Source organism: Eutrema salsugineum, unplaced genomic scaffold (genome assembly GCF_000478725.1).
Source record: "Eutrema salsugineum unplaced genomic scaffold, Eutsalg1_0 scaffold_1, whole genome shotgun sequence".
Classification (NCBI taxonomy): Eukaryota; Viridiplantae; Streptophyta; class Magnoliopsida; order Brassicales; family Brassicaceae; genus Eutrema; species Eutrema salsugineum.
This window is the reverse complement of record NW_006256909.1, coordinates 13,856,289-13,880,443: the sequence shown is the minus strand read 5'-3', so window position 1 is coordinate 13,880,443 and position 24,155 is coordinate 13,856,289. Positions and strand designations below refer to the sequence as shown.

The 24,155-nt window shown below is 35.1% G+C and overlaps 4 protein-coding genes across 4 annotated transcripts; all 4 read left to right on the top strand.

The window, feature by feature from the left end:
* Nucleotides 1-4,668: 4,668 nt before the first annotated feature.
* LOC18029336 (putative FBD-associated F-box protein At3g50710) lies at nt 4,669-6,452 on the top strand. Its single transcript, XM_024149103.1, has 4 exons — nt 4,669-4,674; nt 5,308-5,823; nt 5,921-6,049; nt 6,162-6,452. Exons 1-4 carry the CDS (start codon nt 4,669-4,671, stop codon nt 6,450-6,452), a joined length of 942 nt encoding a protein of 313 aa, XP_024004871.1.
* A 3,412-nt stretch (nt 6,453-9,864) lies between these two features.
* On the top strand, nt 9,865-10,769 carry LOC18029335 (protein ACCELERATED CELL DEATH 6). The gene is made up of 2 exons (XM_024149102.1): nt 9,865-10,037; nt 10,128-10,769. Exons 1-2 carry the CDS (start codon nt 9,918-9,920, stop codon nt 10,767-10,769), a joined length of 762 nt encoding a protein of 253 aa, XP_024004870.1. The 5' UTR covers nt 9,865-9,917.
* Nucleotides 10,770-18,944: 8,175 nt separating this feature from the next.
* On the top strand, nt 18,945-21,834 carry LOC18029334. The gene is made up of 6 exons (XM_006414636.2): nt 18,945-19,511; nt 19,845-20,010; nt 20,391-20,567; nt 20,655-20,738; nt 20,988-21,069; nt 21,150-21,834. The coding sequence occupies exons 1-6, from the start codon at nt 19,147-19,149 to the stop codon at nt 21,572-21,574; spliced, it is 1,299 nt and encodes a 432-aa protein (XP_006414699.1). The 5' UTR covers nt 18,945-19,146; the 3' UTR covers nt 21,575-21,834.
* Nucleotides 21,835-22,787: 953 nt separating this feature from the next.
* Nucleotides 22,788-23,812, top strand: LOC112082015. Its single transcript, XM_024149101.1, has 3 exons — nt 22,788-22,833; nt 22,945-23,289; nt 23,415-23,812. The coding sequence occupies exons 1-3, from the start codon at nt 22,788-22,790 to the stop codon at nt 23,810-23,812; spliced, it is 789 nt and encodes a 262-aa protein (XP_024004869.1).
* Nucleotides 23,813-24,155: the final 343 nt, after the last annotated feature.

Genomic DNA, 24,155 nt, shown 5'->3' with positions numbered 1-24,155 from the left:
AAGTTAATTGTGTTCGAAACTATTATAGCTTCTTATGTTCTTGCTCTTACATATTTTCCAGAAGAAGAATAGAGGAAGCAGACTTGTGTACATATGCTCAGGATTTGGTATATATTTCATGTTGATTTTTTTCTCTTCCAAATCATCACTGCTTTTTAGTCTATGACATAAATAATTTTTTGTGTGTGTTGGTCAATTATTTCTTACGTTATCTTACTAATTGTCTCTTCGTTTTATACATTCTCTATGACTACTTAAGGAGTGTATGTTATATTGGCGGTCAACGTCATCGTTCATATAAGATGAGGAAACATCTATTGACAGCTACTTAAGGAGTGTATGTTATATTGGCGGTCAACGTCATCGTTCTTACAAGCACGATTATATTACATATAGCGTCAGCCTATGTCCAATGAAAATGTGATCCGAGGCAAGAAAAAAATGTAGCCCTTTATAAATACCGATTTCCAATCCATATGGCAGTAGAGAAAGGTCGTTTGGATGTTGTAAAAGAGATTATAAAACGTTGTCCAAATTCAAAAGAGCTGCTCAACAACAAGGTCAGAACATTATTCACATTGCAGCAAAAGGTGGTTAAGCTAGATCTTTGCTTCTAAAATATTTCAGGAGTCTTGGTAGGAGGATGAACACACCTCTGCATATAGGCACCATAAATTGGCGTCCTCAGAACTGTTATGGACCTTACTAAGTTTTCTTCAAACGCCACCAAAATCCAATATATAAAGAACAAAGATGGCTTGAGACCACTTGAGATTGCAGAGTTAAAGCTACAGCCTGACTATGTCTTTAAGGAGGTAGAGATAAATCTTGATCTTCTCTCTCTATCTATATATACAACTATTTTTTTTCTAACATCAAACCATATCTCACTTATGGCCTTTTTGTTCATCACTTTGTTTTGTCTTCAGGGACTGACTTTGATGGACTTTAATTCTATTGGTCTACATCAACATTTAAAAATAAGGAAAGTTTACAAATCCGAATACTATTGTTGAATAAGGAAATTAAGAAAATTTACAAATTCTAATATTATTGCTAAATAAAGAAATTATATATAATTTTTTTATTGGTTCACCTCAACATTGAAGATTAAAAAGTTTCCAAATTCTATTATTGCTTTTAAAAGATTATTAAAGATAAAGAAATTATATATAATTTATATTAATAGTAAAAAACTAAAATTAATAATATTAAAATAGGAATTTTTTAAATTTAGATATAACAATTTTGAAATTTTTTTCATGTGTGTGCAACCATATCAAAAAAAAAAAAAAGTTAAGTTTCACTAAAAAATGAGTCATTATAGCATAAAATAACCAACTTGACTAAACTATATGTTTAACTATTAGCTAAATTACAAAAAAAAATATAATGAAAAGAGATATAAAGAAAGCCACTACAAGACGCTTTAATATTGAAAAATAGACCGTAAAATCTCCAAAGCTTGGCCACCAAATTTGAGAAGAATGATAAATTCCAAGCAATCCGAGAAACATGTCAAGTGATTGATACTCGACACTTTTGAAAAACGAAGCACATAAAATAGAGAAAGAAGTTCCATCATTAAGACGAAGGAGATTGAGTATCCAAGAAATATTTTTGAAATAACATGGCACCTGATGGGGTTTTAACAACCTAACTTTAACCACAAAGGTAACAATTAGGTGATCAAGCAGCATCCGAATACATTCGGTAAGCCTAAAAACAAGGAGGCTTCTAAATCCTATTACTAAGAAAAGTTAAATCTATATGCCTCTAAGAATATCCACATAGGATTTAAAATTTTAATTCTATTGGTTCACATCAATATTTAAAATTAAAATTTTTAAAAAATTATATTGTTAACAAAAATTTAAATTTATAGAAAAATAAAATTTAAAGCTATATGCATCTAATAACATCCACATAAGATTTAAAATATCAATTTTATTAGTCTACATCAATAACTAAAAAAACTTATAAATTATAAAATTACATTTTAATACAAAAAAATATAAGAAAAATTGTTAATTAAAATTCTTAATAACAGTTAAAGCCATTTCAATATTAACATAGGAAATAGGAAAATCTTGAATTTAAATTAGATGTATGCACACATATTTAAGGGCTCTTACATTAGCAATCAAATTTTTGTCACTTACTATAATAAATTTTATGTTTTTTTTTTCCTTTGTGTGCAACCATTTCAATTAAAAAACCAAAAATATAGAGCTATGTTTCACTAAAGAATGAGTTATTACAACGTAAAAGAACAAATTTGACTAAACTATCTGTTTAAATATTAGCTAAATTACAAAGAATATGATGAAAAGAGATATAAACAAAGCCACTACAAGCTGCTTTAATATTGAAAAAAAAAACCATAAAATCTCTAAAGCTTGACCATCGAATTTGAGAAGAATGATAAATTCCAAGCAATCCGAGAAACATGTTAAGTGATTGATACTCGACACTTTTAAAAAATGAAGCACTGAAAATAGAGTAAGAGGTTCAATCACTCATGCGAAGGAAACTGAGGTATCCGAAAAAGAATTTTTGGAATAATATGGCATCTAACGGGGTTTTAACAACCCAATCTGAACCATAAAGGTAACAATTAGCTGACCAAGCAATATCCGAATACATTTGGTAAGTTTCAAAACAAGGAGGAGATACCAAAATCACTTGCCGCAACGGACCTCATGTGGGATCTTCCAGCTTTGATTTCTAAATCTATTACTAATAAAAGTTAAAGTTATATGTTTCTAAAATTGTCCACATAGGATTTAAAAGTTCAATTTTATGGTCCACATCAATATTTAAAATTAAAAAAGTTCCAAATTTTAAAATTATATCGTTAACAAAAATATATTTATATAAAAAATTTTAAAATTAATATTGTAAACATTTTTTCCTATTATTAATAACAGTTAAAGTTATATTATTTTCAAGGCATCCACATCAGCATTTAAAAAATCAATTTTTTCGTATATATCAAAATTTTAAATTAAAAAAAATTTCTAGTTTTAATATTATTGTTAAGAAAATAAATTAAAAAATAAAGAAATTTCTATTAACAAAAAACGACATGATATTAAAATCTTCAATATCACTGTTTAAGTTATAAATTAAATTTATTATCTATAATAAAAATATATCTTACTTATACAAGATTAAGTTACTTGATTTTAAAGATTTTCACGTAAAATTTTAAATAACTAATAACTGTGATTTATATTCATCTAAATTTTTGATACATATGTAAAACATATTTTCATATAACCTCATGTAATATATTATGCGAAAATAATTAAAAACATTATATTTTGTATATTCGATTTGGAATTGCAAAAGATTAACAGAAATTCTTAGTTTTTAGTTTTTCAATTTGTTATTAATTTTTCTATATTTGTATGTATTAAATTGTACCGGTTTGGCCTATTTAATTATAATTATAAAAAGTGAGAATGAATATAATAAAACTGAATATAATCATACAAAAATTATTAAAATATATAAATAAGATTGAAAAAAACATAAATAACAAGAATAAAAATGAATATGATGAAAAAAAAATTCATTCTTATTAGAAGAGATGATGTATAGTCATTGAGAATTATTTAAAATTTAACACAACCAATGACAAAATATATTTAATTCACATATTTTGTGTGATTTTATTCATATCATATTCAACTATATTTTTGGTTTCAAAACTAAAGCTGTTATTAATCTCAAAGTAAACATTTTATTTATTAGTTGTTTTTTAAATTAATAAATCAAAATAAAATTTTGTATTGGTTAAACAAGAGCAGAAAAAATTAAATTTTAATTTTATTTTTTTAAATAACACATATATAATTGAAATAAAAGTGAAAATAATGAAAAAGCAATTTTTTTTTCTTGATTTAAAGAAGTGAATGTATAATATTTTATCATCATGTCAATACTTTGTTTAAAAAGTAGCATTTGATTAATTTGTAAACTTTTAGGTTGTTTGAGTATATTAACTTATAAATGTTTGATAAAATAACACATTTTCGAAATACGACATATATAGATTCAAATCAAAACCGTTAAAATATCACAATTTACATTAAAATTATTATATTAACATCGTAATATTTTTAATATATTATCAAAAATATATAAAATTTATATCATAATAGATATAATTGATTGTATATAATTTTTATCAATAAAATATCCACGCATAGCGTGGACGCAAAATCTAGTTTAACTAAAAATTGGCCATAAATTCATGTAAAATTTTACTACCTTCTAATTTTTTTTTCTTATTCAGAATTTATGTAAAAATTGCATATGTACAAAGACCATAGCAATATCCATCTATTTAAATTTTAGTATTTGTAATTTGTTTTATTTTTCACTAATATTTGATTTTGATATTAGGTTTGTTTTTTTTAGAGGTATTGGGTTATTCAATTTTTTTGAATCGAATAATCCGAATAACGGATTAAATTAAACGGGTATTTTTAGATATTATATATGATATAGGTGAGGATATATATATATATATATGTGTTTGTATATATATTATTATATTATATTATTTTGGATGGTGGGGTAAGAAGGAGATGAAGGCGAAGGAGTAGAGAGAAGAAGGGGAAATTGCTCTTATTTCACTCGTGTGTCTTCTCATTATACATGGGGGTAGGTCTTATTTATACACATCAAGAAGTAATAATTTAATCACCTAAGTCGGTAAAAGTAAAGGCGGTGAAATGTGATGGGATAATTATCCCTTTTAATTGCTTAGTCCTAAATTTTGAAATTTGGGATAACCGTTGTTAGCACTTGTGCTCTCTCACGTGGCATTTACCAAACAAATACTGTAAACATACTTTGATTGGGCCATAATTTGGGCTATGTACGCTGAGCTCAATTTTTCTTCTTCTTTGCTCATTTCGATCACGGAGTGACGGAGTTTCATCGTCTCCTTTCAAGAAACTGAAGCAATCTCATGGAAAAAGTATCGGTCTTTCTGATTCTTCTTCATGTTTAAGGTTTTGGGTTTTCTTCTTTTCTCCTTGTTCCTGTGAGTGTACGCCCTTTTTGCTTGATTCGACGACTATCTGGTTGTTTCTTTCCTGAGAGATTCCTTTGAGATTTAGGAAGCCGGGACTTGGGATTTCAGAACTGTTCTTGTTGATTTGGAGTAACGTCAAACATTTTTAGTTGAATCTGAGAGAGAGAATCCTTTGAGCTGTTTAATTACGGGTTCTATATGGATCGGATCAATAATCCTTTGAGCTTGAAATTCGCCGTTGTGAAGGATATTCCCAGGAACATAAGGATATTCCCAAGATGCCAAAGAGTCTTTATACTTACGAGAAGCTCGAGGTCTTGAAACTCAGTGGCTGTGTTATTCTGAATGTCCCTGTCGATGTTTCTTTCCCGTCCTTGAAAACATTACACCTTATACGTGTAGAGCACGAAACCAAAGAGTCTCTCCTTAGGCTTATATCGGGCTGTCTCGTTCTTGAGGATTTGGTGTTGGACAAAACTTATGGTTATGGTTTCCTACCTGTAGTCGTTGAAAGGAGTACCTTGCAGAGATTATCTATACTTGATACACGCCAAGAAGCAAACAAAGTCCAAGATGGTATCCACATGATTTTGATCTGTGTCTCATCTTTGAAGTACTTGAACTTTGTAGATTACTTTGGTGACTTGCGTATATATGGGAATATGCCTAAGGTGGTTGAGGCACATGTTAGACTTGTTCACAAAAATCCTGAGAAGTTGCTAAAATCTATTCCATCGGTCAAGCATCTCTGCTTATGTTTAACAGCTTCCATGGTAATTAAAAGGGTAACAATCCGTGTTTGTGTTTTTCTTATGATTGATTACATCTCTACTGTTGTGCTTATATGTTTCCTTGAACATTCTCTGTCAGCTTCAGCACCGCATTGTATTTCATCATCTTGTTCATTTGGAGCTCTGTCCACTTCGCCAAGATTGGTGGGATTTACTTACTTGGATGCTCGAAAGTTCCCCTAAACTACAAGTTCTTGAGATCTCCGAGGTTTACTTCTAAGAAACTATATATGATGGTTTCAGTTTATTTTTTTGATTTTCGTTTGTCGTCTTAAGTACTAGTTTCAAGCTCTAACTCACAATAACTCTTATTCTGTTAGTGCGACCAAAGCCTTTGTTTGAAAGAGCCGATTATTGGAGATCATTGGGCAGGACCAAGTTCAGTTCCTGAATGTTTGATGTCCCATCTACATACTTTCAAGTGGAATGATTACAGAAGAAGGAGCAACGAAAAGGAAATAGTGGCGTACGTCCTTAAGAACGCAACACAGTTGCAGACTGTGAGTATCTCTGTGTATAAATACGATTCAGAGGAAGAACGATTTCAGAAACTCAATGAGTTGGTTTCTCTGCCTAGAGCTTCAAGCTCAAGTCGGCTTCTGCTTGATTGAGAAAAGATTGTAGTAGTATCAGTATGTTACAAGAAACCTAGAAGCATTCAGTGGGTGAAAGTTAATTGTGTTCGAAACTATTATAGCTTCTTATGTTCTTGCTCTTACATATTTTCCAGAAGAAGAATAGAGGAAGCAGACTTGTGTACATGTGCTCAGGATTTGGTATATATTTCATGCTGATTTTTTTCTCTTCCAAATCATCACTGCTTTTTAGTCTATGACATAAATAATTTTTTGTGTGTTTGTCAATTATTTCTTACGTTATCTTACTAATTGTCTCTTCGTTTTATACATTCTCTAGTGTATGTTATATTGGCGGTCAACGTCATCGTTCTTACAAGCACGATTGTTTAGTGAGCATATGATATGAGCGTAATGATGGAGTCACAGCAACAGGCTCGAGGTAGAGACAAAAAAAATGATGGAGCTATCAATAGATGTTTCCTCATCTTATATAAATTTTAAAAGCTATAGTGAAATATTCAAAAAATATATATATACAATTCAGATGTCTAGAACCATTTTGCGTTTTTTTTTTCTTTTTTTTTATATAGAGTTCATGCTCAGCATAAAACAAAAAAAAAACACATTTTTTTGGAACTTGCATATAAATTCGTAATGTGAGATACAACTTAAAAAAACACATTTTTTGGGAATACATTTTCTAGAATTAAATATTTTTAGTTGTATCTCACATTACGAAATTTTTTTTTTACTAAATTGTAAATATTCATTAAAATGAAATGTTAGGGGTTACAAATTGAGTTAACAATCGATCGACCTAAAATTCTTGGTCCCATGGCAAAATAGAATAAAAAACATGGAAGCAAATTCAATCGGTACTTTTCCGACACCGAAGCTCAAGAGCAACAGGAATCAAGTAGCGATAAGGAGCCTGAAAATCCGAAGAAAAGATGAGACCAAGATAAGATCAGATATAAAATCACTGGAGAAAATATCAGAAAACGCCTATCTCGCAAATCGGAAGCTCTTTCATCCGGTAGCCTGAGAAAAATCTTTCCTCTAAGTAGTCGGTGGATGCCCGAACAGAGACAGCCCTTAATCTACGGTTCAACGCTCAACTAACGAACAAAGATCCGGTATAAAGACAAAACTACACTACTATTAGAACCAGATGCGCTCGCTCACTCTGCCAAGATACTTCCCCGATGTCGGCAGCACAGAACCGAACAACCTCTAAACTCATCAGCCTTACTAGCTCCTCCGAAAGTAAGATAAACAAGACACAAAATATTACTCCAAGTAATCTCAATCAAACAACACCAGGGAAACACTTACACCAAACTGAGAGAAACAGGCAAAGCAAACCCATCAGCGATGAAACAAGGAGCCACCAGAAGCAAAGACTTGAAGAAAACCGAGCCAACACCGCATCGAAACAGAGCTCTGAACAAAGAAACGACGCAGAGAGTCTCACAAGCTTCCACCAAGAGAAGCACGCTCAGATTAACCAGAAAAAGCCACCGCCTTGAGCAAACGCCACCAACGGGATCTAACCAAGAGACAACGACGGAAGATGCCACATCTCCAACACGCCAACGATGGAGAAGAGAATCAGATCTGAAGAACAACACGCTGAGACCCGTCCTCGGATACTTCACACCACGCACAGCCAAGATCTAGTCAATCCACTCCACCATGAAAGACGCACAGCAGCCACACCGAGATCCAGAAGATCCCACACCATGCGCCACCGAAGCTTCCACCAGAGACCTCACCGAGAGAAAGTCGAGATGCCACACTCCTCCCTCGAATCCGCCTCTGCTAAAGGTCACCGGAGCCAAACCGTCGCAATCCACAAGGCACACGAACACAAAGGAGGACAAAGGCCTCCCCGGCGGCGGCGAGGAGCACTGGCCACCGAGGAGACAGATCGAAGAGGATTAGGGTTTGGCGGCGCTGAGTTTGGGAGGAGAGGTTTTGGAGAGAGAAAGTCAGATCAATGGCGCCTGTTGTCAAGCACATTATGAATTTATAAAAGGAGACAAACTTTTCACAAAATGAATGAATTATTATAGGGAAAAAAGCTTAAAAAACCCTCAATTATTTAATATTTGCCAGTTTCCTACCTGGACTTTTTGCGTTGCCAGAAATTTACATGAACTAATTTTTTGGATCAAAAAACTACCTGAAATATTTTATAGTTCCAGTTTTCACCCCACGATTTCACGGCCGTTAACGGTCAAACGGAATTAGTAAACTCCGTTATTTTCCAAAACAAGAAAATACTAAAACAAACCTTCAACTATTTAATCTTTGTCAAAAAAATACCTGAACTTTTAATGGTGCCAAAAACCCACATAAGTTAATTTTTCAGTGTCAAAAAAATCTGAAATATTATACGGTTTCAACTTATACCCCACTACTTCACATCCATTAATGGTTCTCCCCAGATTCATTCGCTGATGGTTATTTATTTGATATTGGTTTGTTTCTCATCGTATACAACATTTATTTCGAAAGGCGATTTGAATATAAGTTTCTAACTAATCGACTCTTTCGAAGAATGATTGCAGTGGCTCATAATAGATTAATAAATATAAATTAGTAGGTAATCAACGGAGATAAAGTGTGATAGATATTTTTAATCATCTACGAAGATCATCTTAGTGGAGATTAAATCAGCCCAAAATTAAAATGAAGCACTCATCTACAGAATCTTTAGTCATAAATATATCCTAATTTCAAAAAAATATTTCGTAATTTATTTCAAATTCTATTGGTGATAACTTTGTTTTTAGTTGTTGTAAACTCTTTGATATTTTGGTTTTTTAGTGTCATTTAACTCAAAAAACAAAAACAAAAATTAGCTAATGTGGGTTTTTGGCAACAATAAAAGTTCAGGTATTTTTTTGGCAAAGATTAAATAGTTCAGGAATTTTTCAGCTTTTTTTGTTTTAGAAAGTTTACTAATTCTGTTTGACCGTTAACGGCCGTGAAATCGTGGGGTGAAAACTAGAACTATAAAAGATTTTAATTAGTTTTTTGATCCAAAAAATTAGTTCATGTAAGTTTCTGGCAACGCAAAAAGTTCAGGTAGGAAACTGACAAATATTAAATAGTTGAGGGTTTTTTTAAGCTTTTTTCTCAATTATTATAGTTAAGACCACATCGAATGGAATGCGATTATATTACATATAGCATCAGCCTATGTCCAATGAAAATGTGATCCGAGGCAAGAAAAAAAATGTAGCCCTTTATAAATACCGATTTCCAATCCATATGGCAGTAGAGAAAGGTCGTTTGGATGTTGTAAAAGAGATTATAAAACGTTGTCCAGATTCAAAAGAGCTGCTCAACAACAAGGTCAGAACATTATTCACATTGCAGCAAAAGGTGGTTAAGCTAGATCTTTGCTTCTAAAATATTTCAGGAGTCTTGGTAGGAGGATGAACACACCTCTGCATATAGTCACCATAAATTGGCGTCCTCAGAACTGTTATGGACCTTACTAAGTTTTCTTCAAACGCCACCAAAATCCAATATATAAAGAACAAAGATGGCTTGAGACCACTTGAGATTGCAGAGTTAAAGCTACAGCCTGACTATGTCTTTAAGGAGGTAGAGATAAATCTTGATCTTCTCTTTTTCTAACATCAAACCATATCTCACTTATGGCCTTTTTGTTCATCACTTTGTTTTTGTCTTCAGAGACTGACTTTGATGGTCTTATTATCTGCTTACAAACCAAGAGTTTATGGAGGGATACCCACAAGTGGGATGACTCTAAGAAGCAAATCAGAGCTTCTAGATGTTAACAAGTATAAAGACCGTGTCAACGCACTTCTACTAGTGGCAACTCTCATAGCCACTGTAACGTTTTCTGCAGGTATTGCTGTACCGGGAGGGTTTAACAGCTCTGCTCCAAACTTGGGCATGTCCATTTTGGCCAAGAAGCCCTTCTTCATCTTCTTTTTGCTATCTGACATGATGGCAATGCAAAGTTCTGTTTTAGCAATCATTGCTCTTATTTGGGCTCAGATGGGCGATCAAGAGCTCGTTCATAGAGCCTTTCGGATGGCCTTGCCATCGCTGTCCTTTGCTCTATACTGCATTTCGTTCGCATTCTTCTTTGGCGTGCTTGCTACAACAAGTCACAATCATCTTCTTGTGATTGTCATTAGCATTCTACATTCAGTCTTTTGTTGTATGCTCTCTTATCTTCTTGCTCCTTATGTTGGCCCATATTTTCCTGACTTTCGTCTTTTTCAAAGGTCAGTGGATATATATATTCGGGTTCTATTGCAGTTTGTTGATGAAGACGTTGCTGAAACCCATCAAACCTCTGTTTGATTCAAATGGAAAAGTCGAAAATACATCTTCTTATTCATCTTGTCATCTGGAAGAATTATATTTTTTGTATTCCTTTTTCATTAGCCGCAAAGTTTGATTACAACTCATCTTATATACACCATAAACTTAATCAACCAGCCACGTAACCAAGTGTCCACCACTTAACCTCCTACCATTTCCCAGTTAAGTGTAATACCCCTCCCTCAAGTGGAATTCTCAAGGTAGAAGAAAAAGACTTAAAAATGCATATCTTGACATGAGAAGCTTGAAAGTCTTGGAAAGAAACTCATGAATGTGTATTATAATTTTAAATACACAATATTTTAGTTTAGTATTCACGTTGATAGGAGTAAAATATATTGATTCTTAATAAATAACTCGCATAATTATATTTATACCAATATAATTATATTCTAGATTAAGACTCACATTTTGTAAATCATATTTAACATATTCCAAAACTGACTCAGACTGCCCATAAACCCCTACAAGCAATCTGTCTAAATGAATGTAAGGGTTTTCCAAAAAGAAAATTTGATATTTACACACTAAATTGATAGTCTGAAAGTTATTATGACATATAATTAAATTTTACACAACAATGTAGAACATATGTTAAAATAATTTTTTAAAAAATATATATTTAAGAGAACAGTTTCTATCCCATCCAACTGTTCTCTTAAATATATATTTTTAAAAAAATTATTTTAACCCATATATTCTACATTGTTGTGTAAAATTTAATTATATGTCATAATAATTTTTAATATATATTTAAGAGAACAGTTTCTATTTAATATAATATAATAATTTTTATAGAATTATGATATATATTTTAACAATTTTTTTTACACAATAATTTTTGCATCAAACCTTTTTTTATAAAATTTGTGATATTTTATTTAACACTCTAGATTAGTTTATAGTGTCATGGTTATGGTTGAAAATGTCCTAAGTTATGTTGTAAGTATGTCACCTATAATTGCACAAAAAACACCTATGACCTATAAATAACTAAAATGTTTAAAATCAAAATATTTAAGATATTGTTCTTTTTTTCTTAATGTTCCTTATGAAAGTGGACCAAACACATTAATAATTTTCAATACATAAACAAACATGAGCATTATCACGAATACCAACACCCCCAGAGATTTTTTCAGGGTCATCGGTTTTTTCGAATTTTGACCATCTGTTTTGAAGGTTTCCAAAAGTGATAAATAACATATAATGTTCATGGATATCATGGTATATTTGGAAGTCTCGAAATGAGAAAGTGTACTCAAATACGGATATAGATCCATAGGTTACACTAAAAATAGCGGAAACAAAAGCGATATTATGGGAGGAGGCTCAAAGATCTGAAAAGGATTCAACACCTATAGCTCGTGGCAATTCTCCAAACTTGTCAAAACCTGTAGCCTATGAAGGCTGGTGGTGTTATATTGATGGCTCATGAAAAGATACGGAATCAGTAGCGGGCCTAGGATGGTACTATTTTAAGGAAGGTGTCACAGATAAAATAATGGGAGCACAAAATGTAAGACAAAGTCTTACGCCTCTGCACGCGGAAATGGAAGCCCTTATATGGGCTATGCATTGTATGCTGGAGAATCAAAAGACTGAAGTCGCTTTTGCAACGGACTGTTCGGAGTTGGTGAAAATGGTGTCTACACCCGAAGAATGGGCAGCTTTTGCTCTACACTTGGAGGAGATAACGAAGATGAAAGACAGATTCAGCTTCTTTCTTATATCACATATCCCACACGCAAAGAACTCGAAGGCGGATAACCTAGCAAGGAGTGCTCGGGTCTATCCTCAAGATGTTATTTATGTACACTCAGTACCCACCGGTTTGGTTAACTGAACCGTTTTAGGTATTTAGGCTGATGACAAAAAAAAAACCAAAAAAAAACCAAAAAAGTTATCGACATTTTTTCCTTCAATTACCAATCTCCTCGGCAAAAATCCCGCCACTACCAATGAATTAGGATAATGTGTGTTTAGTATTTCTAAGGAAATCAACTGACATGACGATATCAATATATACATAATCGGATAATGGTTTATTAAGTAATTAAAGTATTTTGTATTTGCGCTTTGGCTTAAATTTTATACCATATCTTTCATCAGTAAAAAATGATGAAAAGAAGGATTCGTAGCAGTAATTTCTTCATCTTCCATGGAAAAGCTAGATGGCTATATTTTTGTCGACTATTTATTAGTCTCATTTGAGCTCCATCTCTCCTCTTTGTTATTTTTTTTTATACCTTTTAATCTTCCATGGAAAAGCTAGATGGCTATATCTTTGTTATTATTGGACTGTATATAGAGATTTTAGATCGATCGGTTTCTTTTTGCCGGTTTATCTTAAATTAATTCATTAGTTGGTTTAGTTTGGTTTACTCCAATCTTAACTGTACATATGGATGTAACGAACACATTGTGAGGGTTAATGATAATTTTCCTAACAAACTCTCTGTTGACTTTATCTTCTTCTCCAAATCTCTCTCGCTCTCATTCAACTAATATGGTATCAGAGCTATCAAAGCTCTAATTCCGCTTCGATTTCATCCTTTTTGAGCTCGGAATCTTCATTTTCAAGCTCGTTTTTCATTTTCACCAACTGATTTTGAGTCAAAATGGTTTCCATGAAGAAAGTTCCGAGGAGATCAAGCAGATCCACCGCTGCAATGAAATCCGTTCCGATTGCTTCGCCGGACATCATCGCTCCGACTTCTCAAGCTTCGCGAACAACTGTTACTTCAGAATCTCTGGATTCGATTCATTCACCATTCTTTATGCACAACGCCGATCATCCAGGTTTACAACTCATCTCTCTATGTCTAGATGGTGTGAATTATGATGATTGGAACACTGCTATGATGATTACTCTAGACGCTAAGAACAAAATTGGATTCGTAGATGGTACACTACCTCGTCCTGCGGAATCTGATATAAATTTTAGGATCTGGTCTAGATGCAATAGCATGGTTAAGTCGTGACTGTTAAATTCAGTTTCATCTCAGATCTATCGTAGTATTATGCGTTTGAATGATGCTGCTGATATATGGCGTGACTTACATAGTCGCTTTCATATGACAAACTTACCTCGCACATTCAATCTCACACAAGAGATTCAGGATCTCCGTCAAGGATCCATGTCTTTATCTGATTACTACACCACTTTCAAAACGGTGGAGCAATCTAGATAGTACTGAAGAACCAGATGAACCTTGTTTATGTGGTAAAGCAGCTCGTCGCCAACTGAAAGTAGAGCAAGCCAAGATCGTGAAATTTCTTGCAGGCTTGAATGAATCTTACTCTATCATTCGCCAACAGATCATCATGAAAAAGGTTCTTCCCAGTTTAGCTGAGGTCTACAACATCCTTGATCAAGATGAGAATCAGAAAATTTTCTCCAATGTTGTTAGTCCTCTTGCTGCTTTCCAAGTCTCAGAAACTGCTCTCTCTTCCGCTGAAGTTTGCTATGTTCAAAGTGGACCAAATAAAGGGCGTCCAATATGTTCATTTTGCAACAAGGTGGGACATATTGCAGATCGATGTTATAAGAAGCATGGGTTTCCTCCTGGTTTTACTCCAAAAAGGAAGCCCCCTGTGGATAAATCTCAGAAGTCATCTCCTCCCATTGCTGCTCAAGTTGCTTTGACTCCTGCATCTGACATTACTTCTCCGAATCTACAAGGATTGATTGGGAATCTGTCAAAGGATCAGATACAGATTTTCATTGCTTTGTTCAGTTCTCAACTCCAGAATCAGTCTATTGGTCAACAAAACAAAGCTAGTTCATCTCAGTCAGGGGATTGTTCTGGTATATCTTTCTCTCCCTCCACATATTGCTTTGTTGGGATATTAACAGTTTTTCAACATACTCTAAGTACTCAATCTTGGGTAATCGATTCGGGTGCCACACATCATGTATCTCATGACAGAAAATCCTCCATCTCTTTGGATACTTCTGTTGTGAGTTACGTGAATATCCCAACTGGATCTACCCTTAAGATAAGTGGAGTAGGAGTGATTCAAATCAACAAGGATATACTTCTCAAGAATGTGCTGTTCATCCCAGAATTCAGATTGAATTTGATCAGTATAAGCTCCTTGACTACAGACCTTGATTCCCGAGTGATTTTTGACACTTCTTGTTGTGAAATACAGGATTCTACCAAGGCGTTGATGATTGGAAAGGATAGACGGATTGGCAACCTCTACGTGTTAGACACACAATCTACATTAGCTTCAGTGAATGCAGTGATAGACGTGGGAGTTTGGCACAAGAGACTTGGACATCCTTCTTTCTCAAGACTGGATATCATTTCTGAAGCTTTAGGGACTTCTAACACAAGAATAAAGGCATTGCATACTGCCATATTTGTCATCTTGCCAAACAAAAGAAACTTTCTTTCCCATCATCAAAAAATATGTGTAATAATAACTTTGAGTTGTTACATATCGATGTATGGGTACCATTTTCAGTGGAAACCGTTGAAGGTTACAGATATTTTTTAACAATAGTTGATGATAACTCCAGAGTAACATGGTTATTTCTTCTCAGAACAAAGAATGAAGTCATTACTGTATTCCCTGCTTTCATTAAACAAGTTGAAAACCGGTACAATGTTAAGGTGAAATCTGTCAGATCCGCTAATGCACCTGAGTTGAACTTTACTTCATATTTTCAAGAAAAAAGAATCACATCTTTTCACTCATGATAGAAACCCCTGAGCAGAATTCAGTGGTGGAGCGTAAACATCAACACCTGCTCAATGTAGCTCGTGCTCTTATGTTCCAATCACAAGTTCCTCTGCAATATTGGAGAGATTGTGTCTTGACAGCAACCTTCCTTATCAACCGGACTCCATCTCAACTCTTAATGAACAAAACTCCATATGAGATTCTGACTGGTAACTTTCCAAACTATTCTCAGTTAAGGACATTTGGTTGTCTTTGCTACGGTACTACATCTCCGAAACAAAGACACAAATTTCAACCTCGATCACGGGCGTGTATATTCTTGGGTTATTCGTCTGGTGTTAAGGGTTATAAGCTCCTTGATTTTGAAAGTAACTCAGTCTTAATCTCACGGAATGTCATTTGACATGAAGACATATTACCGATGGCTAAGGATTCAAATACAACATCACATTTGGATCCTTTCACACCAACAATTCCTTTGTCTTCTGATATCACCACACCTTTTCATAAACACCTAAATTCACCTCTCATATCACCAAATATTCTCACAAATATATCTACCATATCACCAAACTCTTCTTCTCGAATAAAGAAAACTCTTGCACATCTGCAGGATTATCACTGTTATTAATTACAATCTGATCTTGCTCATCCCATATCTTCAGTTCTCTCTTATGATCAGATATCACCATCTCATCAATCTTATATCAATTCCATTACCAAAATCCCAATCCCTCAATCCTTTAAAGAGGCAAAGGATACCAAGGAATGGTTTGATGCGGTTGATACAAAACTTGGAGCAATGGAAAGGACTAACACTTGGGTTGTCGATATATTACCTCCAGGCAAGAAAGCAGTGGGATGCAAGTGGGTATTTACTGTAAAGTTTCTTGCCGATGGGAGCCTAGAACGCTATAAAGCACGCCTAGTTTCCAGAGGCTACATGCAAAAGGAGGGTCTGGATTACACCAAAACATTTTCTCCAGTTGCAAAGTTAGTCACAGTAAAACTGTTGCTTAAAGTTTCTGCTTCTAAGAAATGGTTCCTTAATCAGCTTGACATTTCAAATGCGTTTCTCAACGGTGATCTGGAAGAAGAAATCTTTATGAAGCTTCCTGATGGGTATGCAGAAAGAAAAGGGGCCACATTTCCAAAGAATGCTGTCCTCAGACTTAAAAAATCCATTTACGGTTTAAAACAGGCCTCGAGACAATGTTTCTTAAAGTTCATACAGGCTCTGTTTCAATTGGGTTTCACAAGAGGATATGGTGATCATACTCTCTTTGTCCGTGAATATGGTACTGAATTTGTTGCTGTTTTGGTGTATGTTGATGATATCATTATTGCAAGCACCAAAGAATCACTTGCTGCTCAATTAACTGAGGCTCTGAAGAAAAGTTTCAAACTTAGAGATTTTGGTCCGTTGAAATATTTTTTTGGGATTGGAAATCGCAAGAACATCTGCAGGAATCTCCATATGTCAACGAAAGTAATGCATTGGAATTACTGACATCTACTGGAATGTTAAGGTGCAAACCAGCTTCTATTCCTATGATCCCAAATGTGAAGATGTCCAAGCTTGATGGCGAATTGCTTCCTGATAAGGAACAATATCGTAGTCTAGTGGGTCGCTTGATGTACTTAACTATCACAAGACCTGACATAACTTTTGCTGTCAACAAGCTATGTCAGTTCTCTTCTGCTCCAAGGACATCCCATCTTCAAACCGTATATAAAGTGTTGCAGTACATTAAGGGAACAGTCAGTCAAGGTCTATTCTATTCAGCCGATGTAGACTTATCTCTCAAAGGATTTGCTGATTCAGATTGGGCCTCTTGTCCTGATAGTAGAAGATCTACTACTGGTTTCTCAATGTTTCTCGGGTCATCACTTATCTCTTGGTGATCCAAGAAACAAAACACTATCTCACGTTCATCAGCAGAGGCAAAATACTGAGCTCTGGCTTTAGCTTCATGTGAAATGATTTGGCTCACCATTCTCCTCTGTGATCTACGAATCAAGATGCCTGTAACACCAATACTTTTCTCGGATAGCACTGCAGCTCTTCACATTGCAACAAATCCGGTTTTCCACGAAAGAACTAAACACATAGAGGTGGATTGTCACACTGTGAGAGAAAAGTTGGACAAAGGTTTGCTCAAAACACTACATGTTTCTACTGAGTATCAGGTGGCAGATATCCTCACCAAACCATTATTTCCAGCTCAGTTTGAGCATCTCAAGTCCAAGATGAGTCTACAAAACATATATGCCTCATCTTGAGAAGGCCTATTGGACTGTATATAGAGATTTTAGATCGATCGGTTTTCTTTTATCGGTTTATCTTAAATTAACTCATTAGTTGGTTTAGTTCGGTTTACTCCAATCTTAACTGTATATATGGATGTAACGAACACATTATGAAGGTTAATGAGAATTTTTCTAACAAACTCTCTGTTGACTTTATCTTCTTCTCCAAATCTCTCTCGTTATCATTCAACTAATAGTTATTATTTTTGATAGCATACAAAGTCTAATGCCCATAGGTTAATTAGAATGGGCGGACTCTGAGAGTGATCGTAAATTGAATTATGTTTCTTTGACTAATGTAAATATAACATAGCCGACAGGTTAGAGCTCTGATGCTTCCTAGTTTGGCTGATGATGTTATCAAAGTAATTTGAACTCTACATTTTTAAATTAGTAGTATGTGTTGCTACCGAATCCTTTGACTCCGGTGGTGCCTGATATTATGCATGCAAGGCTTTGTCCTCCTTCATTATATGAAAATTTATCTCTGATTCTAGTGGAGACTGGTGAGATTTGTAGAATTTTTGGCGGTGTTGGCGCTTTAAGTTTCTTTAGATTTTGAAAAAACTAATGGTCCTGAATCTGATGGAACATATGAACCTAAAAGGGCTTTTACAGTCTTGATGATGAAACATTTGATGGCTTGAAGTTATTGGCCAAGCCACTGCAATAAAACTCCAACTTTACAGCACACGTGAATCTCTCCTTATCCACAATTTCTACATATTTCTCCTGTGCCCTCCACACCCCACGCTCGCTTATCATTACGTGCATCTCACCTCCTCACTTTCTATTACTCGAGAATATTCTTTTTCAATCTTTTTCATTATCTTAAAATTTACCCCGTGAAAATGTATAAAAATTACAAACTCATTAGCATTTCCAATATATACAGCCGACAAAATAAATGAAAAAACAAATGATAAGTGCTTGGACAAAACTTTGTTTCCCGAACACAATAATAATGGAGATTTCAGTATATTCCTCTCTATAGTGAACACGACGCGCTCTGATTCGACGCGTGGGATATGTAATTGTCGGTCAACGAGAGAGCCACGTCATCTCTCACGGTGTTGTTTCTTATCATTCTATCATCCTCCAACGTCTTTTCAACACAGCAAATATCAGAGATTTATTGATAAATCACCAAACATAATAAATAAAATAAAATAAAGGAAATTGCTCATCTTCTTCTTCTTCTTCGATTCTCCTGAATCAAACTATTGGTTTCATGTCGTTCAAATCTCTGGGACGATCTTAAAAGAATCCCATTTTCCTTCGGGAATCTTACATTTTCTCAAATCGGAAAAAGTTTCCAATCCAGGGAAGAAAAAATCCATTAGAAACCGCCATGGATGTGACCTATTCTGATCTAATGGATTTCTTGAAGAAACCCTCTTTTACAGAGACATTCGTCGACATCTTACTCTGCGCAGTCCCGATTTGGCTCGCCGTGATGATTGGTCTATTGATCGGATGGTCTTGGCGTCCAAGATGGACCGGATTGATCTATCTAGGGTTCCGTTCTAAGCTTCGGTATCTATGGACTGCACCGCCTGGATTCGGCGCTCGAAGGCTCTGGCTTGCTTTCACAGCTCTCTCTGCCTTCTCCGTTTGCAGAACCATCTGGTCAAGGCTCGACAAATCGGCGAATGGTTCAGCTTCGTCGCAGACGCCTGAGGTTGTAGAAGAGAGTACTCAAATCGATGAAACAGGGTTAGTATATTACAGAACAGAATGAACATGAGCAGAGTCTCTGTTCTGTTTTTTTTTTTTTTTTTTGTGCTTTCGTCTGCGGATATTCGAGCTTTACGATTATCAATTTTGATTAAAGAAGTTTTGTGCTAACCAAAGTTTGGTTTTTTAATGATAGAAATATAGTTGTGTGTTTAAAAACGGAACCTTTACTTCCATGTTAGCTGGAAATGGTAGATTGTATGCTTATCCATCTTTTGATACTAATGAGTAAATGACATTATCAAAAAGGAATGATTGTGCGATAGCTGATTATGGTTAAAATCTGATGGAAAATGGTTAATGGATTTGCAGAGCTAGCGATAACACGACGGTGAAAAAGGAGGAAATTGTGACAGAGAATGATCTAGAGCATCTGTTAAAGCTGCTTGAAGTCGGAAATGAGGCTATGGAGTGGCAATCAATGATGAACAAGACTACTCCAAATATGAGCTACCAAGCTTGGCGCCATGAGCCTGAGGTAATCTAAATTTCATAACTCTTGCATTATCTACGTTTCCTTGATGTCTGAATCATGTAACTGAAGGAACGAGCCAAGTCATTGAGGAGTAGGCGCAAGACACTTTTGTCGATAAGTGAATTATTTAGAGTACTCAGTGGCCAGCTTTTAGATCGTTTGTTTCCATGAGATAGTTTTCTTTGCGATGGCTATGGATGATCGATTTCAGTGATCTATCTGTTGTGGTTTCTAGTAGTAGTATTCATGGTGTTTCCTTGAGTACGGTGTGATGCATTGCTTGATTTATGCCGTTGTGTGGCATTTTTTTTGACATTTTACTTGAAACTAGTTGTTGCTATATAAAACCGTGTTTTAGCCTGAAAGGTTGTGTTGTTTGTCAGACAGGTCCTGTTGTTTATCGCAGTCGAACTGTGTTTGAAGATGCAACTCCAGATATTGTTAGGGATTTCTTCTGGGATGATGAATTTCGGCCTAAATGGGATTTTATGCTTGCCAACTTCAAGACCCTAGAGGAGGACACTCAGACAGGAACAATGATTGTTCAGTGGAGAAAAAAGGTCTCTAGACTTATGATACTTTGTCCTTCTTAATAAACCACATTAAAAAAAAAAGCTATGCTCATTATTCATTTATTTTGTCTGCAGTTTCCCTTTTTCTGTAGTGACCGAGAGTATATCATTGGTCGGAGAATATGGGAGTCTGGAAACAAGTATTATTGTGTCACAAAGGTATGTTTTTGCCTTCCATGTATCCAAGTTTTAGCATTTATCTAAGTTTTAGGAAAGACCATTCTAAGTTTTAGCTTTGAGAATTTTGAATCCATAGAGAGAACTCCGGAAATGGGACCATTTGTCTATTAGTTCTCATTCCCTTAGCTCAGGACTAAGGCGCTTATCTACATTCATATTGCATGGAGCTGATAATACATTTCTAGGAGATTCATTGCATGGATAATGTAACGCTTGTTGATATTGTAGGGAATTCCTTATCCAGCTCTACCAAAGCGTGATAAGCCGAGGCGTGTTGAGCTTTACTTCTCAAGTTGGGTTATCAGAGCGGGTAAGCCTTTTAAAATACAAGTCTTTGATCCTTTTTTTGAAGCTGTGATTGTTAAGCATATACCAAAAAACTAAATGCAGTTGAGTCCCGGAAAGGAGATGGACAGCAATCGGCTTGTGAAGTATCACTAGTCCATTACGAAGACATGGGAATCCCCAAAGATGTAGCAAAGTTAGGTGTCCGTCATGGCATGTGGGGAGCTGTCAAGAAGCTAAACTCTGGTTTAAGGGCCTACCAAACCGCCAGAAAATCGGACTCGAGTCTCTCCCGGATCGCTCAAATGGCGAGAATCACGACAAAACTGAACATGGATTCTATAGAAACATCCACAGGAGATGAAGACAGAAGCAGAGCAATAGACTATGCAAGGAGACAGCGAGACAATTTGAGAATGGACTGGAAATGGTTTGTTGTAGGAGGTGTCGCATTGGCTTGTGGCCTTCACACTGGTGTCATTGGTAAGGCTTTACTGGCTGGAGCTGGCCAGAGACTTGCTCGCCGGTGAAAAACCTTTTTTCGTCGTATTCTTATTATTATTTATTATTGTCCCTTGACAGAAAAAGAGAAACATATAGATACATATAACTAAGGGAAATGTATTCTTTTTGCAACTCAGATGAGAAGGGCATGTGGTTTTGATGGTGAACCATGTAGAGTAGTATAGCTTTAAGCTATGGAGTCTTAAATTGTTCGAGTCTTATATTGTTACAGAAGAGAGTTGAGATATGTATTTTATAAGTTATATGAATCTACATAGCTCCTAAAAGCTTTAAAAAACATCTTTGCATATGACACGCTTAGTATCTCTCGTTGCGTCGACGAAAAAGGTATCTCTCTCATTCCAATGATCAACAGATAGCGAGATGTCAAAACGTATTCAGCAGATTTACAAAGTTTTTTTTTTCTTTTTGTAAAAAGAAGTAATCCAGGTTTTTACCACTTAATCCCTCTGAATGAGTGATACTATCCACTCATCAGATTTTCAAATGAGCCTAAAGCATTACTCTATTTTCGACTGGCCAAATGAGAGTAGTTAGGTCCGGGCTTGACCAAAAGAGCAACTCCTCTATAAAAGCTCACCACTACTATGTGTTTTGGAGGATGCAAAATCCTGTCGAATTTTCCTAAATTTTAAAAAGAAGTACATAAACTCAAATTACTAAAAATAAAAAACTAAATGATCCAACTTTCAATAAACCATAGATTCTACAAATAGAAAAAAAGTACTATAGGGAAGAACGAGGAGTGAGAACATGGTTTCATGCCTCAATTTTGCATTAGATTGTTGAAATTTCAAAAAACAGGTTTATCTAATTTGCCAGTTCTGTCTGGTTCATGGTTTTTGGCTGGTTTTTAAGACGGTTTGACACACCTGCCGGTTGGGTCCGGTTTTCAAACATTGAAAAGAATAAAGAAAAATTATCTCTTTGTATATCACAACCTAAATGTACATGTAATCAAAATTAGTATTGCTTTGATCTTAGTGAGGTTGCACACTCTGTCAAACAGATCAAGGAAATCAAGAGGGCTTTCAAGCAAACAAGACATACCCTCCAAGTTTTAATCAGAATCAAGGTCAGCAGGATTCATCTCAACAACAAGATTTTGATTTGAATGGAGTTCTACAACAGCTTCTCAAGGGTCAGCAAAAGACACAACAAAGAGTGGAGTACTCTTTTAATGACCTCAACTCCAAAATTGAGACATTACAGAGTAAGATGAAGGCTTTTGAAAGCAAGGAAGCATCATCATCAAGGCTGCATGGTTCTTTGCCATGAAAGCCAGAACAAAACCCCAAAGAGTTTTATAATGCCATAACACTGAAGAGTGGCAGGGAACTTTCTACAAGAGAACAACCTCCATTGCTCATTGAAGACAATGAGCAATTTGGTGGGAAGGTGCTTGTTGAGAATAGTCAAGATGATGAGGTTGTTGAGCTAGAAGTGAGTAAGAAGGACAAAGGTAAAGGTCTTGAGCAAGACAAGGTGCATGAGAAGCCATCAGAGAAGACTAAACCCTTTTTGCCACCACCTTATCAACCAAGGCTGCCTTTCACTAGAAAATTCAAGAAACAGTTGCTGGAGAAGTATATAGCTTTAATTGATAAGCAGATGGAGAAAGTTGAGATTACCATGCCATTGATAGAAGATTTCCTTTTAGTTCCTCAATATACAAAGTTCCTCAAGGATGCTATAGTGGAAAAGTTAAAAAAGCTTCAAGGTATAGTGGTATTGACTTATGAATGCAGTGCCATCCTTTATAGGAGATCAGTTCCAAAAAAGTTATCTGATCCAGTGAATTTTACATTGCCATGTAGTTTGGGTCCTTTGAAGTTTAACATTCAGTAAGTCTCATGCCATTCTCTATTGCAAGAAAGCTGGATTTTACTGTGTTCAAACCTTGTAGAATCTCCTTGGTGTTAGCTGACAGATCAGTGAGGCTTCCAGTTGGTTTACTAGAGGATTTGCCTGTCAAAATTGGTGATTTTGAAGTCTCCACTGATTTTATAGTCCTTCAAATGGATGATGAGCCTAATAATCCATTAATTCTAGGGAAATCATTCTTAGCAACAAATGGAGCCATAATAGATGTCAGGAATGGGAAGATTGACCTTCATTTGGGATCAGAGGTATTGAAGTTTGATATCAATGAGGTGATGAAGAAACTTACCATTAAAGGACAAGTCTTTTACATTGAGACTGTGGATCAGTTAGCTGATGAATTGCTAGAGGAGCTGCTCTAGATGATCACCTTCAAGTTGCTTTGACAAAAGAACCTGGAGAACATGGGTATATTCAAGATGAAATTTTTGGGTATATGAAGCTGTTGGACTCACACAGAGCAGTGCAGAGAGATGGTAACTACTTGGAGTTGGACTACAAGGACTCAGGGTCAAGTTCAAGGAGTTTCAAGGGAAACAATCAGGAGTTAAGGCCGGTTTACACCATTTCTTCAATGGGAACCGTGGATCAAGCCAGTTCTGGACAAGATCTGGTCGGTGTGGAGTCAGAAAATGACGTGGAGGAGATACACAAGGAGCCTGATCATGGAAATAACACCAAGGAAGCCAACATGGACCAAACAAG

Coding starts and splice junctions, on each gene's coding strand:
- LOC112082015 (XM_024149101.1), top strand. CDS start 22,788: ATGAAGGCTTTTGAAAGCAAGGAAGCATCATCATCAAGGCTGCATG. Junction 22,834..22,944: donor ATCATCATCAAGGCTGCATG/GTTCTTTGCCAT, acceptor TGCTCATTGAAG/ACAATGAGCAATTTGGTGGG. Junction 23,290..23,414: donor AAAGTTAAAAAAGCTTCAAG/GTATAGTGGTAT, acceptor TTTAACATTCAG/TAAGTCTCATGCCATTCTCT.
- LOC18029336 (XM_024149103.1), top strand. Junction 5,824..5,920: donor TATGTTTAACAGCTTCCATG/GTAATTAAAAGG, acceptor ATTCTCTGTCAG/CTTCAGCACCGCATTGTATT. Junction 6,050..6,161: donor AAGTTCTTGAGATCTCCGAG/GTTTACTTCTAA, acceptor TTATTCTGTTAG/TGCGACCAAAGCCTTTGTTT.
- LOC18029335 (XM_024149102.1), top strand. CDS start 9,918: ATGGACCTTACTAAGTTTTCTTCAAACGCCACCAAAATCCAATATATA. Junction 10,038..10,127: donor CTGACTATGTCTTTAAGGAG/GTAGAGATAAAT, acceptor TTTTGTCTTCAG/AGACTGACTTTGATGGTCTT.
- LOC18029334 (XM_006414636.2), top strand. CDS start 19,147: ATGGATGTGACCTATTCTGATCTAATGGATTTCTTGAAGAAACCCTCT. Junction 20,011..20,390: donor CTTGGCGCCATGAGCCTGAG/GTAATCTAAATT, acceptor GTTGTTTGTCAG/ACAGGTCCTGTTGTTTATCG. Junction 20,568..20,654: donor TTGTTCAGTGGAGAAAAAAG/GTCTCTAGACTT, acceptor TTTTGTCTGCAG/TTTCCCTTTTTCTGTAGTGA.